Source organism: Amia ocellicauda, chromosome 23 (genome assembly GCF_036373705.1).
Source record: "Amia ocellicauda isolate fAmiCal2 chromosome 23, fAmiCal2.hap1, whole genome shotgun sequence".
Lineage (NCBI taxonomy): Eukaryota > Metazoa > Chordata > Actinopteri > Amiiformes > Amiidae > Amia > Amia ocellicauda.
Window position 1 is genome coordinate 15596598 of NC_089872.1, and position 15796 is coordinate 15612393.

A 15796-nucleotide genomic window follows, 5' to 3' on the forward strand; every position below is an offset into this window, starting at 1 on the left:
AGATAAGTTTAGCTCGGAACATGTATTAATGCTTTCAAACAAGATACAACAGTGTTGATGATTTTATTTATCCTTCAGTTGTATTTAGACAGTTTTGTTAATGCTGTTGTGTTAAATAAACATCATTTTGAGTATGTTTCTTTTTGATTTCAGGTCAATATCCATCTGTGGAATAAAGCTAAATTCAATGTATCCTTGTCCAAGCCATTCTTGCTGTGGGAACGGTCCGTTCTGAAGGTACGCTATTTGGAAGAATCTGGAAACTGCATCAAAATGATCCGCAACCCCGTGTGGAAGATAAACTGGAAATATCTGCCGTTTCAGCGACTAATATTAGTATTTTGTTTAACACATTGCAGCATCTCTGGGCAGATGGTGTGCGATCGAGAGACTGCCACTGATTGGCATTCGCAGTCACAAAACGTCAAAATCCAATGGACCCTGGCAGGAAATATTTGTTTAGATTTCACTGAATGCTGGGATGGGAGAAATGCAGATTTGAAAAAACACGTGTCCATCACTGAACTTTTCAGCTTCCCACAAATATGCCCCCTTCAGTTACAGCTAGGAGATAATCTGTTTTTTTCTGCTGATAAAACATTAGAATCTTATGGGATCAAGATTATTTCATTGTCTAGAGAAGACTTTGAAAGCTGTTCTACAATAAACTATTTCCATGACCAGCTACTCTTTGTAAACAATATAAAGGAGAGTCAGGAGATTGAGCCCAAGTGGCTGACACCTGGAGCACACTATTTTACTGCAGTTCATGAGGGGAGTCCCCAGTTATGCAAACTGGGCCTTCGAATAAATGTGACCGTGAAGGAACAACACTGTGAAAGCATCTGGAATACACCACTGTGCTCTGGCAACGGGGTTTGCAGAACTCATATTTTGGAGGACATGTACAGTTGCCAGTGCAATACACATTATTACGGACAATATTGTGAAGAGTTTGAGGCTTGTTCTGAAAATCCATGCCTGAATGGTGCAACATGCGTGAGCCGTGAAGTAACATCACAACACAGACAGTGTGTGTGTCCTTCAAGTTTTACAGGTAAGGAATATCATGTAAGGCATTACTATGGGACTTGCTGTGTATAATAACACTTTAAACAACTGCAAAACATTGCAAAGTATTTGTATTTCACAACTTCATTTATTATTTAATTGTTTTGGAGTAACATTAAGTTGCTGTGACTAAACTTCAGCTGCTTGGAAATAACTGTCCTACTTCTGCATTCCTTCTGAATATGCATGTATGTGTGTTTATCTATCTTTATTTATTTATTGTAAGCACTTTTTTTCCTAATTTAAATTACTCCAATTATTTCAAGTAGATACACATATGCCCATGGGCTATATATCCGAGTAACATTTTCCAGTAAGTTTTTCCTCTAATCACTATAATTATTTGTGAAATGTTTTCTGTACCACCTGAAAGCATTCTTAATTGCCTTCTACTTTACTATTTTTTCCCTCATCTAATTTGGATTTCAATTTTCTTGTCTGCTGAGTCCTTTGCCAGTTAAAGCAGATTCTATATGTAGAGATGGTGTTGCACCTTCAGGTTTTATTTTCTTTTTTTTACTGCCTTGGGTTGAAAAGCTGGAAGTGGTTATATGGTTTTGCCATCGCCCACTGCCATTGTCATTCCTTATTTAAACAAGCTTTTTCCAGAAGATGGCACTTAGTCAAATTAAAGCATGAGCATGAGCACACATAGTATATACATAAGGTCAGTGTACCATACTTAGTTCTGTCCAGACAAAATACATTTTCACTTATCATGCCAATTATGATGCCACAAGCTAGTGTGTCCCTGTTGAAGGATTTGCTTGTTGTTGAACATGCCTGCCTTGCCATTGGTTGTACAGTAGTAATGATGTTAAGACATTTTGCCAGATGGGGCTTGTCTATTAGTCTTGATCATTTTAAACTGGCTACCTGCTTTACAACGTCCTGCTTGGCACATCCTTCCCCCCCTGGAAAGATGCCATACGGAAACAGTGGTTTAGTGAAATAACTGTGAGGTTCAGTTTCATACTGTGAGATACTGTAGCTGGCATCTCTGAATGATTAACTGTGGCTTTTAGTGGACCGCTCACAATCTTTTAATAATGCTCCAATTCAATGTAAATTGTACATTATTGAAATATAAAGTGCATTTATAATCATTTTTAATGATGAGTTTACAGGTCAGACTGTACACACACAAAAAAGCGTTTTACTGCATTGCATTCATTTACTTTTTGTACTTAATTGCTTGTTATTTTATTCTGTATTTTATGTCTGTGATAAATTGATTTATTATGTTTAATTAAGCATTATACTTCATTATACAGCAATACTGTTAATATGTATAATATTCACAAGGCTGTGGAAATAATTATTGATATTGGCTTCAGAAAGCTTAGTTGACAAAACGGTTTATTTGTATTTTCTGGTTTCAGTCTGCTCTGGAAAAAAAAACAAAAAAAAACTTTCATGGATGACTGTTCATTTACATTAAGTACATAATCAATTTTATCCAATCAATTCAAAAATTAATATTGATTAAGCAATTTAGTGCTGTGGGATGATAAATTCTCAGCTTTTGTACTATTAGAAAAGAAGTTCAGTAGCACAATGAAGGGGATAATCGCTTTGGTATTTTAAATTGCATGTGTGAGGCGATTTGTAGCTTTTGTTTTCTAAAATGCAAGAACACATTCACAAACATGTAAAAAGAAAAAAAAAAAGTAGTGTTGGACTGGTAGTGAATGCATCATTTCACTGTGTTGCAGATGCTTTATAATGAGACTGGTATACCAGATTTTGGTTAATGGGTAGCAATGTGTTAGAGTGAACATATCAATCTACTATTATTACTTTTTTATGTAGCATGTTTATTTCATCGCCCTGTCCTGACTTCTGACATCTAGAAAAATATATATAAATGACATGGAGGAGGGTATTTTATTTTACACACAGACACGTATTTGTACTGGAGATGCAACTGGAACGAATGTAGTAACTGAACATAATGGCAGAGTAGGCAATATAATAAAACTGAGAAAATACAGCAAGGCGAAATGTAAGGAACTTTCTGGACTACAAATGAGGGAGACCAGACATCTGTTAACTCTCAAATCCCCCCAATAAAGTACCAGATATCTGCAGTTTTTTCACTGAATGTTTGATATTACTATTTTGGTGAGCTACTGTAGTTATTCTTTAATTCAGCTTTGTTCTGCTATAGAAAAAGAAAAGAATGAGAAGTAATTGTTGTTAAAACTTAAAATTGGCATTTAGTTTGTTTGGATTCTCTGAAGAATGTTATGAAGAACATGCATTGTTGTGTCAACCACACATTTTGCAGGGGAATGTAATGTAAGCATTGTGAGCCAAGTTTTCATAGATTATTGAATTATATTGAGGTGATGGTTACGTTTATTTGTACCATATTAGGTAATTAAATGTTTGGATGTAGCATGACAGTCACGCATTCTTCAGAAATTCCCTGCACAGCTCTTTCCACCAAATATACAAAATTACATATTAATAAGACTGTTAATATACTAAGGGATTTTCTCTTGCAGTTCATATAGTACAGAGGCTTATTTTCTATTACGTGTCCTCTCTGAAACTCAACATTTGTATTATACATTCATCCAGTATTGCCTTGTTTCTTGCAGTCCTTGATTTGCATGTGAAATATTTGCTTTTCTTTGTTAATAATGAATCAAGAAAAAATGGTAACCGGCACAGTTATATGAAAGTGCTCTAATTAAGATTCCCTGCATGGTTTGTTTTGCATGATCATGCAGGTTTTTGCTGATGTGGAGGTTAATCTTGTCATTGATGGCTCATAAGGTTGTCAGATGGATTAAAAGCCACTTCAGCAGCAACATGAGCGAGGTTACGGGATCTTCTGTCTATCCAAAGTGTTTGTCCATGGAAAAACGAAGATCAGCAATATGCAGCAGTGTGCAAAAGAAAATTAATCTGCTGTGTCAGATGCAATCATGAGATTACATAGAGAAATGGACATTGTTTGTGCAAAGCTATGTTGAGCTTGTTTTATTAGGCAGTGAGATTCAACAACAAGAAAACAATAAATGAAAAGGTCAAAAAGGTGTGTTAATAAGATGTATCTGTTAAGATTCCTGGGACTGAGATCCAGTTGTCTCTGCATTGTTTATTTCAACCACTTAAATGGTTAAAAATGGTCAGTGTCCATTAACTGACTGACACAGATTAGTGGTCTGAGTTACAAATAAAATATCTGTGAATGATCAATTATTTTGTGTATGTATTGTGATTAATGATTTCTGCTAAGAAATAAATAATAATAATGTTTTGAGAGATCATCATGTCCATATTATATACTTTACTAAGAGTAGTTGCAGAAAGTGCTTTCATTTGAATCATTTTCAAGATCGCTTGGTGTATGAATGTTTTTTTCTTAGACTGATTTACCTTAATTCTGCCCATTTTGCATGAACTGTATTCCAGCAACTTTCAAAGGTACTGCAGTGGATAAATCAGAGACCTTTGTGTGTATTTTCTTTAACACAGAGATGGAAGTTACAAGTGATAATTGTGAAATGCAGCTCAGCCTTGGCTTTACCGTTATTCATCAATGCAGATGGTAATAAGTGTTCAGAAATCAGATGAAAGTGGAAGGGAACAGTATATTGTTGTTGAATGGCAATAGCTTCCTACTTATTAAGTTGTTGTTGTTATTGTTTCTTTAGCAGAATACAGAAATTCCTGGTTCACTGAAGTAAAATTTTATACATTTCCATTTTTCCCAGAAAAAATGTAATCTGATGTGGAATTTGTTGTGGGCCATTTCTTAAAATGCATATGTATTTGCGGTGCTGTAAGACAAAGGCATTATTCTGAAGTACCAAAGGCATACTGTTCGCTCCAGATACATTGTCAGGGTCTGTATCCAGTAATTTTCTGTTCTCATCAAAATCACTCCAAGTGAGGCATCTCTAGCTGCTGTTAAAGCTGATGTTTTGACTTTTGCTATCCCTCTGGCTTTCTCCGATTTCTTTGGAGTTAATGGTTTCTTGACTCTGAGATTGCTGGATTCCTGTCCTATCATTAATCACTCAGAAGTTAGTGGCGACTGCAGCTCAGGGTGCCCTCACAGGCCGTAGCCTCTGTATGTAGAATAATGACTGGAACTCACGGGACTTTCCAAATTAGATTTTCTTTGATACTGCTTTGCCAGGCTTTCCTATGTGGTTTATGGGAGGTGCATTTTGTTAAATATTATGGTCTTGCCATATTCCCTTTGGGTCATGAAAAAAAAATGTTGTAACTCAGTATGCGTTTGCATACATATACAACATTTGACAACCCAGATAACTAGAATTTTGAAAGTCAAAATAATGTTCATGTGTAAACAACCTACAAAGTGCAGCAAGATGCTGTATATAATACATGTTTTAATGTCTCTTTTAATTACTTTTAAATTTAAAGAATCTAATGAATTCAGTTGGAAGTGTTGTTTGGTGGGCTAAAATCTTCATGCATTTTGTAGTCTATTTGTATTGTTCAGTTGTTTAAAAATCCTAGTGTATTTCTACCCTTAAACTAGATTACAATATTTGTTGCAAAATTGCCTGTTTCCCAAAGCACTTTCCTGTAATTAGGTAAGAGATTCTTCTCCTGAATTCTGATATTCTGTGCTGTAACTAGGCATTGCTCAGAGGAATTCCTTTTCAGCTTTAAACTCTGTTGAGCCCATTTTAGTAACCATTACATCGGCAATTTGTGTACAACTACCGTTGTATTACAGTAAATAACATAACACAAGGACAGTGGCAATTACATACTGACTATCACAAACCACCTGCAGAGAAATTGAGCCAAGTTCAATAACGGTACATTCCAGCAGGGCTCAATAAAATTGTTGGGTTCTGCGGATGTGCTGGGATGTTAAATCTATACAACAATTAAATTACAAATGTTTTTTTCTTTTTTTTTTGTTTATTATTTTTATTTCATGTGAAAATAAAACTAAATGAATAAAAATGATCCCTGAGATGTTTTGCATAAGGGAATGAGTCTATGTGCAGTAAAAGGAGAATACAGAAAATGCCTAGACTTACAAAAGTGATATTTTTTATTTTTGGTAAAAAATTACAGATTTGTGTGCAGGAAGGAATTGTTGGAATTGGGTTGCATTTGAAGTAAATGTGTGTGCGTGAGTGTTTTTTATTTTAAATATATATAGAGTATGTTATAGTTTGTTGTTTTTGAATAAATTCCATGATCCAATTAAAATACAAACAAAAAACAGAATAACAAAGAGGTGAATATCTCAAGATATATTTCCACTGAACCACATTTGGAGTGGAGATAGCTGGGAACTTCTGGGACAAGTTCTATCACCAAGGGATTACCATACACGAATATGCTAACAATGGAGAACAGGAAAGACAGATGGGTTTGTGTTGGCTGTAAAACTACAAATAAATAAATAATAAAAGATGAATTTGAAATTGGCAATGTAATAGAAAACCTGCGGAGAAGGATGCAGTGGAGTGTTCACCTTTCGCTGTCAAATCTCAGCCCACGATGAGACCATGTCACCAAGACATTTAAGATGTATCTCATGGGAAGGGAATACCGGTGAAATGCAGAAATAATTGTTACACTTTAGAAATAGGATTCTGTAACATTTCTCAAAGATCAGCAGGACTAGGATACCTGGTGTGATCATTTTAAAGCACTTTCTTGGCCTCGTCTTCATGCACGCCATACTTTGGTTGAAGTTGAGGGGCTGTGAGGAGAAACGCAAACCCATCTTTCTCCACATCTGCAAGAGAGAGAATAGTCTTACCCAGTGCTAACTATTTGTGTATCCATTTGTTGAATTTGTAAACAGCCTGCCTCCGAAGTCACATGACATGGAATAAGTTGAACATCCAAACTGAGAATAAAATACATTGTTATTGAGCTATTGACCTGTACATTTAAAAAAATTATGCTTCAATCTGTCGTGCACCTGCTATCTCTGGGGTATAACTATGTATTCATGGGTATCCATGAAGTCATAGGGCATTATTTAAATGTCTTTCAAACGTTGTGTGTTATTCAGTGTGTGCATTAATGGATGGTAATTAAACAATGTTATTAATAAGAAAACCTTGAAATAAGTCCTTAAAGACCCATGTGTTTGGAGCAACATTTCAAAGAAGCCTTAGAATATTGTATTTTATTTCCCTGTAGTCTACATTTCATTAATCCTTAACCTTTTATTTCATTTTTAGGCACTTTCTGTGAGCGAAAGAAGACACAGTGTGACCCCCAGCCATGTAAAAATGGAGGTGTATGCACAGAAAATAAGGCAGGATTTACTTGTGAGTGTCCACTGGGTTTTACAGGCCCTGTGTGTGACACTAACCTCAGTGAATGCATGTCATATGGATGTCACCAGGAACGAGCCTGCGTCATGGAAGAAAATGTAAGATTTTATTTTGCCTGTTCAGAGGAACTAATTAATATAAAATGTCACTTAGGAATTAATATGCTGTCTTTGAAGCATATCAAGCGGTGTCATTTTGAAGGTTACAATAACAATTAATAATTCTGTACTGAAAAAAGAGAGAGGCTCTTGTAAAGCAGTTTGATCTGAACAGCATGAGCCATTGCATATTTAAGTGCCAGAGTGAAATTGCTATTATGAAATGTTCTTTGTGTGAGATGTCCCTTGCAATTTTCCGTTTCAGCCGTTACCAACAAATGTTGAGGAGAAACATCCTATTTTCCCCCCCCTAATCTGTGCACTTCTGAGTGGCAGCAGTTCCCCTATTATGTGAGTGAATGAACAAGAAGAAAAGACAATAAAGAACTAATTGTCTTCCTGTGTGACCTTCATAAGTTATCAATACAAAACTTACCGTGTGAGGTTTAAAATGTACTGAATATTATGGGAGTGAGCATTTTTAATTAGCAGGTATCATATGGTATAGTTTCTTTTAGGTTCTTGCGTATCTCATATAATTCATTAATTAAACCGCTTTTTTGGCCATCAATTCCATCTAAATCTTGTCATTTTATAACCCAATCTATCTGTCAGAAAACTGCAAGCACCCAATCTACAAATGTAAAAGACTACAGGCTGTAATAACCACCCCGCTCTGCTTGTGTTCAGCACATCCCCTGAGATTTATGTATTTATTTCTAATTGATCCGCTCTGGCAGGCTGCATGTTTGGAGTTATTATCAAAATAATGATTCCACAGAAAATAAGTGCAATATATTTCTTAGGTGGCATCCAGAACATCGTGGTGCTTTTTAAGAAGTATTATCATCTATCTATCAATCTGTCTGTATGTTTATCTCTATTTATTTGTGTCTTCTTGTATTGCATATCCACAGTTAGTTATCTGTAACTTTAGGGTTCTGTAGCTACATCTACTTGTTTTATTGAGAAGATACCTTTGGAGTCATCTTTTCATCTTATGCCTAATGTATTGATCTTTCTAAGGTTTAACATGTAATTGTGTTTTTCTTCTTGCTTTCTGGAGAATGCGTCATGTGTGTGCGAAGAAGGCGTCACAGGCAGGCCGTGCGTGAACCTGTGTGCACCGTCTCCATGCCTGAATAATGGCAGCTGTACACATCTGGCCAATGACTATTTTTGCAGGTAATATGGGAACTTCATTAATTCCTAGTAGATTTGAATCAACAGTTTTGCAGATTTAAAAATACGCATCATTATAATTCTGTTTGTTGTCACTGATGTTCAAAAGAAGTGTTTTTGATTCTCTCAACATTAAATTATAATACCAATGTTTTCTCATCAATATGCAAGCATTTAATTTAAATTAATTCAAGCATTGTTGGGTTTTCCAAGAAAAAACTGTACATTTCCTTAATTGATATAAGCTACAAACAGTGTTGTAGTCTTAGATATACTCACTCTGCTCTATATATTTCTCATTAAAATAAATATTGTGCTTTTCATCAGTTGTTCTAAATTGTGTAACTTTGTTAAGGGCAATTGCCATAGAAATGGTTTTGTGCTTTAATTGCAATGTATACTTGAATGGTTATGTTATTGGTAAGACAAGCAGAACAGGGTGTTTGTTCCAGTTTGGTTGCTCTCCATTTTGTTGTGTTTCTTAAATGTGATCTGTCTGTGGTTGTATTTTGTAAAAGTAGTGATTCATTACACTTCCACTGTGAAATGTTTTATTGAACTAACCTACTGATTTATTTAGTAGCATTGTTTGAGTGTCTATATGTTCACTTTAAAATGTTTATTAAATATGTTCAATTTAAGATAATTCAATTCCACCTCCCCATTTTGGTACCAGTACATATGGGCACAGTCTATGATCGCTGACCACAAAATGTGTGTGTCATTCTTGAGTTGCCCTAGAAAACAAATGCATTGCCCGACTTTAAAGGAGTCCCTCAGTGGAAATTTATGGCAAAGATCGTTTCTGTGTCAATAAATTCAAATGTATTCTCGAAGTCAATAACAAGTGAAAAAAGACAGAGCTGGATATTTTAATAAAAAACGTGATTGAAAAATGCCTTGGGGAATCTAAAGATCCATAGGTAATCTGAAACAATGAAACAGTCTCTGAGTCTTTAGTAGGAAAATGTGCTGTGTTGTAAGAGAAAATGAAAGACGTTGGCGCCCGTCTCAAGGGACCGGATGTTCATAACTGTTAGAACCTGCCATTGTTTGACTTCACTTGAATGTTCTCGTAGTCAGTGATGTGCAGTTTATACTTTTTACTTATGTATATTTATTTAACTATCTATATATATCCATCATCTATCTATCTATCCATAATGTACCTTCGTTAAGCATATGTTTCCCAATATAATGGTGCAGGAGCATGATTTATATGTTTAAGAAGAAAGAAGCGCTATGCTGTTTATGTCAATACAGCAAATCATAACTTAATTTAAAATGTTAAGGGTAAAACCATAGTACATCATCAGTAGTTTGAGTCAATGGTGCATTTCTCCTAATGCTATTGTATTTTTGCAGATGCCTTAGAGGGTTTACTGGGAAGAAATGTGAGAATATAATTGACTACTGCAGGCTGCTCAGCGTCAACTGTCTGAATGAAGGATTGTGTCTCAATATAATTGGCGGGTATAGTGTAAGTAACTTAATATGCACTAAATTAATTTAATGTCTGCAAATGTAAAAAGACAGCAAAGGCACATAAAACTTATTAGGTTGTGTTTATATACAAACAAAAAAAATGCATGTATGTTGATTAAATCACTTTCTGTACACACTCTCTTGATGAAAACCATTGATGTTGCATCCATAGAGAGTTTATACAGGAACTTTTTCCAAGGCTTATTAAAATGCAGTCTTTTTTGTGTGCTTTTGACAGCTTACATTTCGATGCCTACAGATGAATAAAAAATCTTCCACTTTCAAAAGTTAGTCTTGAAGGACTATATTTATATATGTGATTAAAATTATACCTTATTTTAGGGGGTTGTAGTCATTGCTAATAAAGTCTTGATTTCCATGACTAAATGTGTTTGATTAGGTGTTGAAGTGTTCAGAGCCCTTTTTTTCACTTGACTGACTGATTTATGAATTTGTAGACCAGTGACTGGCATATGAGCAATGTTTATTTGATTTTAGAACTTGACAACAACTACAAAAAAGAGTTGTAATATCATGCAAGTACATTGAAAATGCTTTACTGTGCCATTATTCAAATACAATTACTGTAGCTATGTAAGTTTTAAAGTAACCTTAATAGTATGACAATCATTGGAAGTCTACTCAATCAAAAGCAGGGTCACACACATCCCACTGAAAAACAGTGACTAACCTTTGGACAGAATTTGAAATGGAAGTGACCCTGTATTCCTGTTTCTCATCTGCTGTACTGTACTTTTCAGATCCCAAAGTCAATGCATTAAAATTCCAGGCAATGTGTTTCACATGTTAGCTTTAGAGATTATATTGTGTTTTCTTAGGTACTCAAATCTCACAGTGTTTCCATCGCCGATGAAGCATAGGTTTTGGAAAGAAGAATTCAATGTTCCAATGCCTCTGTTAACTAAACTTCTTTAAAGACTGGATAATCACTCATGTCTACAGTAGATGCTTCAGTGTGAACAGATCCACCTTTACCACCTATGCTACTACCAATATCAAGCGATGGTTCACCTTGTAAATCCATGTTCAGACGAGATTTTAAGTTCTGTTTTATTTATGGACAGAAACATCAAAAATGAGCAGTTGGGCTAATGAATTGTAGGAGCATGGCTTTCAAAACCTTCTCCACACCGCCGAGACTGCCTTCTTTCTGTAGTTTGATCAATAATGCACAAAGCAGACATGAAGAATCATTATTTCAATTCTTAAATAATTCACTACATAGAGTAAAATATATCCCGTTTCCAAAGAGAAAAGTAATAGTGTATGTTGGTAAGAAAATGAATAAGTGAATTTAAGAAATGTGTTAATACAATTATTGTGTAAAGTGTATTACTGTTTAGGGAATCTTAGCCAGTCATGTTAACTAATGAAGCTTTTTGGTCCTTAAAAATATTGGGTAAAGATAATAGTACAACAGTGTTTTTTTTACCTGACACTTAAATAGTGTATGTTTGCAAGTAAATGTCCACATTTATCTCCAAGAACAGACAAACAGGGCATCAGCAAATATATTTAAATAGTTTTTTGTCCAAAAATGACCAATATAACATGTATTTTAAGCTAGTACAAATATGGAAACGGCTGATTTTAATGGAATATCTACCACAGCATACAGAGGCCCATTATTAGCAACCATCAGTCCTGTGTTCCAATGGCACATTGTGTTTGCTAATCCAAGTTTATCATTTTAAAAGAATAAGTGATCATTAGAAAACCCTTTTGCAATGATGTTAGCACAGCTGAAAACTCTTGTGCTGATTAAATTAGCAATAAAATTGGCCTTCTTTAGACTAGTTGAGTATCTGGAGCATCAGCAATTGTGGGTTTGATTACAGGCTCAAAATGGCCAGAAACAAACCATTTTCTTCTGAAACTCGTCAGTCTGTACTTGTTCTGAGAAATGAAGGCTATTCCAATGCGAGAAACTACTGTACTACTCCCTTCACAGAACAGCGCACACTGGCTCTAACCAGAATAGAAAGAGGAGTGGGAGGCCCCTGAGCAAGAGGACAAAAACATTAGCGTGTCTAGTTTGAGAAACAGACGCCTCACTGGTCCTCAACTGGCAATTAAATAGTACCCACAAAACACCAGTCTCAACATCAACAGTGAAGAAGCGTCTCCGGGATGCTGGCCTTCCAGGCAGAGTTGCAAAGAAAAAGCCATATCTCAGACTGGCCAATAAAAAGAAAAGATTAAGATGGGCAAAGAACACAGACACTGGACAGAGGAAGATTGGAAAAAAGTGTTATGGACAGACGAATCTTAATTTGAGGTGTTCGGATCACAAAGAAGAACATTCGAGAGATGCAGACCAAATGAAAAGATGCTGGCATTGTGCTTGACACCATCTGTCAAGCATGGTGGAGGCAATGCGATGGTCTGGGGGTGCTTTGGTGGTGGTAAATTGGGAGATTTGTACAGGGTAAAAGGGATGTTGGAGAAGGAAGGCTATCACTCCATTTTGCAACGCCATGCCATACCCTGTGGACGGCGCTTGATTGGAGCCAATTTCCTCCTACAACAGGACAATGACCCAAAGCACAGCTCCAAACTTTGCAATAACTATTTAGGGAAGAAGCAGTCAGCTGGTATTCTGTCTATAATGGAGTGGCCAGGACAGTCGCTGGATCTCAACCCTATTGAGCTGTTGTGGGAGCAGCTTGACCATATGGTGTGTAAGAAGTGGAAAGCAAGGACATTTCTAAGTGACCCCAAACTTTTGAACAGTAATATGTATATATGTATTACCACCAAAAACAAGCATGCTTGTTTTTGGTGGTAATGTGCTTTTTAAAGTTAAAATAAGTATTCTGTTAACGGAATTCCTAATAATCTTAATATTAACGATGATATAATAGGTGCATCTGAGGTGATATTTTAATAGATGAAATTAAACGTAATACATTCATTTATTTTAAATCCATTCCAGAGATTGGGAAAATCCTGTTGGTTTAAAAAATCTAGTTGTGCACCCACTGCAACCATAGATACTTTTCACTCTGTATTTCCATAAAATAAAAAGGCTGTATTTATGGTACAATTCATCATTAGGATAGTGTATTTGAAAAATAAATAATTTTCAAACCTTCCTTTGAAAACGAGAGCTCTGTGCCTAAACTAACTGCTTTTTCACTGCAAATGTACCTTGCTCTTTACACAATTTATGGTATTATATTCATAAATCTAGGTTTCTAACATACTGTACACGGAGGTGGACAAGTTGCTTTATTGAATCCCAGTCAAATACACTACTAAAAGGGAAATTATGTAAATTAATCTTGAAATTTAGCACCAGCCAACTTAATTTAAATTAAAGAGATGGGTTGAATCTTTGAGCTCAAATATTTATGTTGGCTGCTTTAATGTGATGCTTGAATTTGCATTGTTTCTATCTTCTTTGCGTTTCTTGGGGCTTTATCAGATTTACGTGTACATAGACGCAGAGGAACATAAAACATACTCCTCCTTACCCCTGGATTTCAGGTTTAAGGACCTGTCAGGTATCAGTTTGTCTTCAGGTGCACAACTGTATTGATTCTATGGCACTTGTGAAGTCTATTTGTAGCCATGAGAGCATTGTTTGTTCATATATTTATCTATTATTAATTTGCTCATTGATTGCTTTATGACACATTAATCCTCAGATTCGTTTTTCAAGGAGGATGAGTTAAGTAACAGATTCAATCCTCATTACATGGGAAGATTTTTTAAAGCTAAAACATAATTTATTTTTATTTTTTTAACCCATGTTTGGATGTGGCCACAAAATAACAGAAAAGTACATGTTGCATACTTCAAATACAGCACTCAAAGTGATGTTTTAAAAGATAGTAAAACGTTTACAGACAGTACTGTAAAAATGCTAGTTAAAATATCTCCATCTTCTGATATCAAATGTTTCTGGAGAATCTGTGAATACTTGGTGACAAAGTAAACAAACTTTGTCCTCAAAAGAGTCAAGTACTCAAACAATTGTTGCTTCTTGATTTAAGACCCCAGATTTTAAAGAGAGATTAAGTGCTTAAAATAGGATGTTCTTATTTTTTTTTAACCACACATTATTAATAGCATTACATCAAACTACGCAAATTATGTTTCAATATTCTGTTATGAACATACATAAAAGGAACATGGCATGGTATGATTGCCACTTTTGTCTTCAATTAACTGGAGCTTCCCATCGTTGTTAATTCCCTTAGGATTTAACCAGAAATACAGTTTCCGCACTGGCAAGCCACTTTGTCATTGTCACTGGAGCAGATACTCCTACTCTTGGGCATGTGTGTCAAATAACAGAATTAATAATGCAGCACCGTGTTGGTTACCGTTTTACACAGTCATTAATTCTGAACCAATAACGTCAGCTGTGTGGATTTTGTACACGATTTGACTTGATTTCACTTAACATTTAGTTCTTCTGAAAATCCTAAAGTTTTACTTTGCATAGTAGCAATCATTAATCAAAGGGTTTGGGGACCCCAAAGGTATTGCAATGAAAACTGATTTATAATTTTACAACTATTTCGGAACCGTGTTTTCCTTTGAGTTCAGATGCTTGTGTCAAATAAAACAAGTATATTAAAAAAGGAAAATTTTTGCCTGCGAGTAAGAGCTTTAGAAATGTTGAAATAGAAAATTGGAAAAATTACAACTTGCCTACCGTAATCGTGGAAAAATAAAAATCCAGCTGTGAGTCAGTAATGGCTGATGACACCGATGATGTGTATTTATATATATTTGCATGTTTGTTTATAAAAAATAAATGTATAAGTAATCATATAATATTAAACATTAATTTCATAGTTTACTAAATAATTACAACATCATTAGCAGTTAGTATACACTCCCTTGAACAGTGGTTCCTGATACAAACAAAACAATTAACCTTTGATATTCATAACCTCTCAAGCGTGTACAGTATTTATTTTTCGGTGTTAGATACATATCACATGTAGTTGTGATCCAAAGTATTCACTGCATTCATAAAGTGTTATTTGGTGATTCATTTCGTTTAATCAATTTAATTCAATTACATACAGTTAAACTATATTTATCGGTTATGTTTCAGAGTTTGTTGAAAACTGAGTCAGCCTGAAAATGTATGGATATAATTTATAGAAATCAATAGCATAATAATAAGTAGTTCAATTGTTTCTCATCAGCTTGTAGCTTAGGTATTATATGGAGTCCCTGCATAAATCCAAATTTACTTAAAAGGATAGTTTAGTGGAAATGTGTATATGTTTATATACACTCACCTAAAGGATTATTAGGAACACCTGTTCAATTTCTCATTAATGCAATTATCTAACCAACCAATCACATGGCAGTTGCTTCAATGCATTTAGGGGTGTGGTCCTGGTCAAGACAATCTCCTGAACTCCAAACTGAATGTCTGAATGGGAAAGAAAGGTGATTTAAGCAATTTTGAGCGTGGCATGGTTGTTGGTGCCAGACGGGCCGGTCTGAGTATTTCACAATCTGCTCAGTTACTGGGATTTTCACGCACAACCATTTCTAGGGTTTACAAAGAATGGTGTGAAAAGGGAAAAACATCCAGTATGCGGCAGTCCTGTGGGCCAAAATGCCTTGTTGATGCTAGAGGTCAGAGGAGAATGGGCCGACTGATTCAAG

General features: G+C 35.2%; 1 protein-coding gene across 1 annotated transcript in view; it reads left to right on the top strand.

The window, feature by feature from the left end:
* The first annotated feature begins 291 nt into the window (after positions 1 to 291).
* eys (eyes shut homolog) overlaps positions 292 to 15796 on the top strand; it is a 215284-nt gene continuing 199779 nt past the window's right edge. Inside the window, exons 1-4 of the mRNA XM_066696777.1 lie at positions 292 to 1057; positions 7275 to 7468; positions 8535 to 8653; positions 10016 to 10130. Coding sequence (XP_066552874.1) covers positions 373 to 1057; positions 7275 to 7468; positions 8535 to 8653; positions 10016 to 10130 — 1113 coding nt within the window. The 5' untranslated portion in view covers positions 292 to 372. The remainder of the gene's footprint in view (positions 1058 to 7274; positions 7469 to 8534; positions 8654 to 10015; positions 10131 to 15796) is intronic.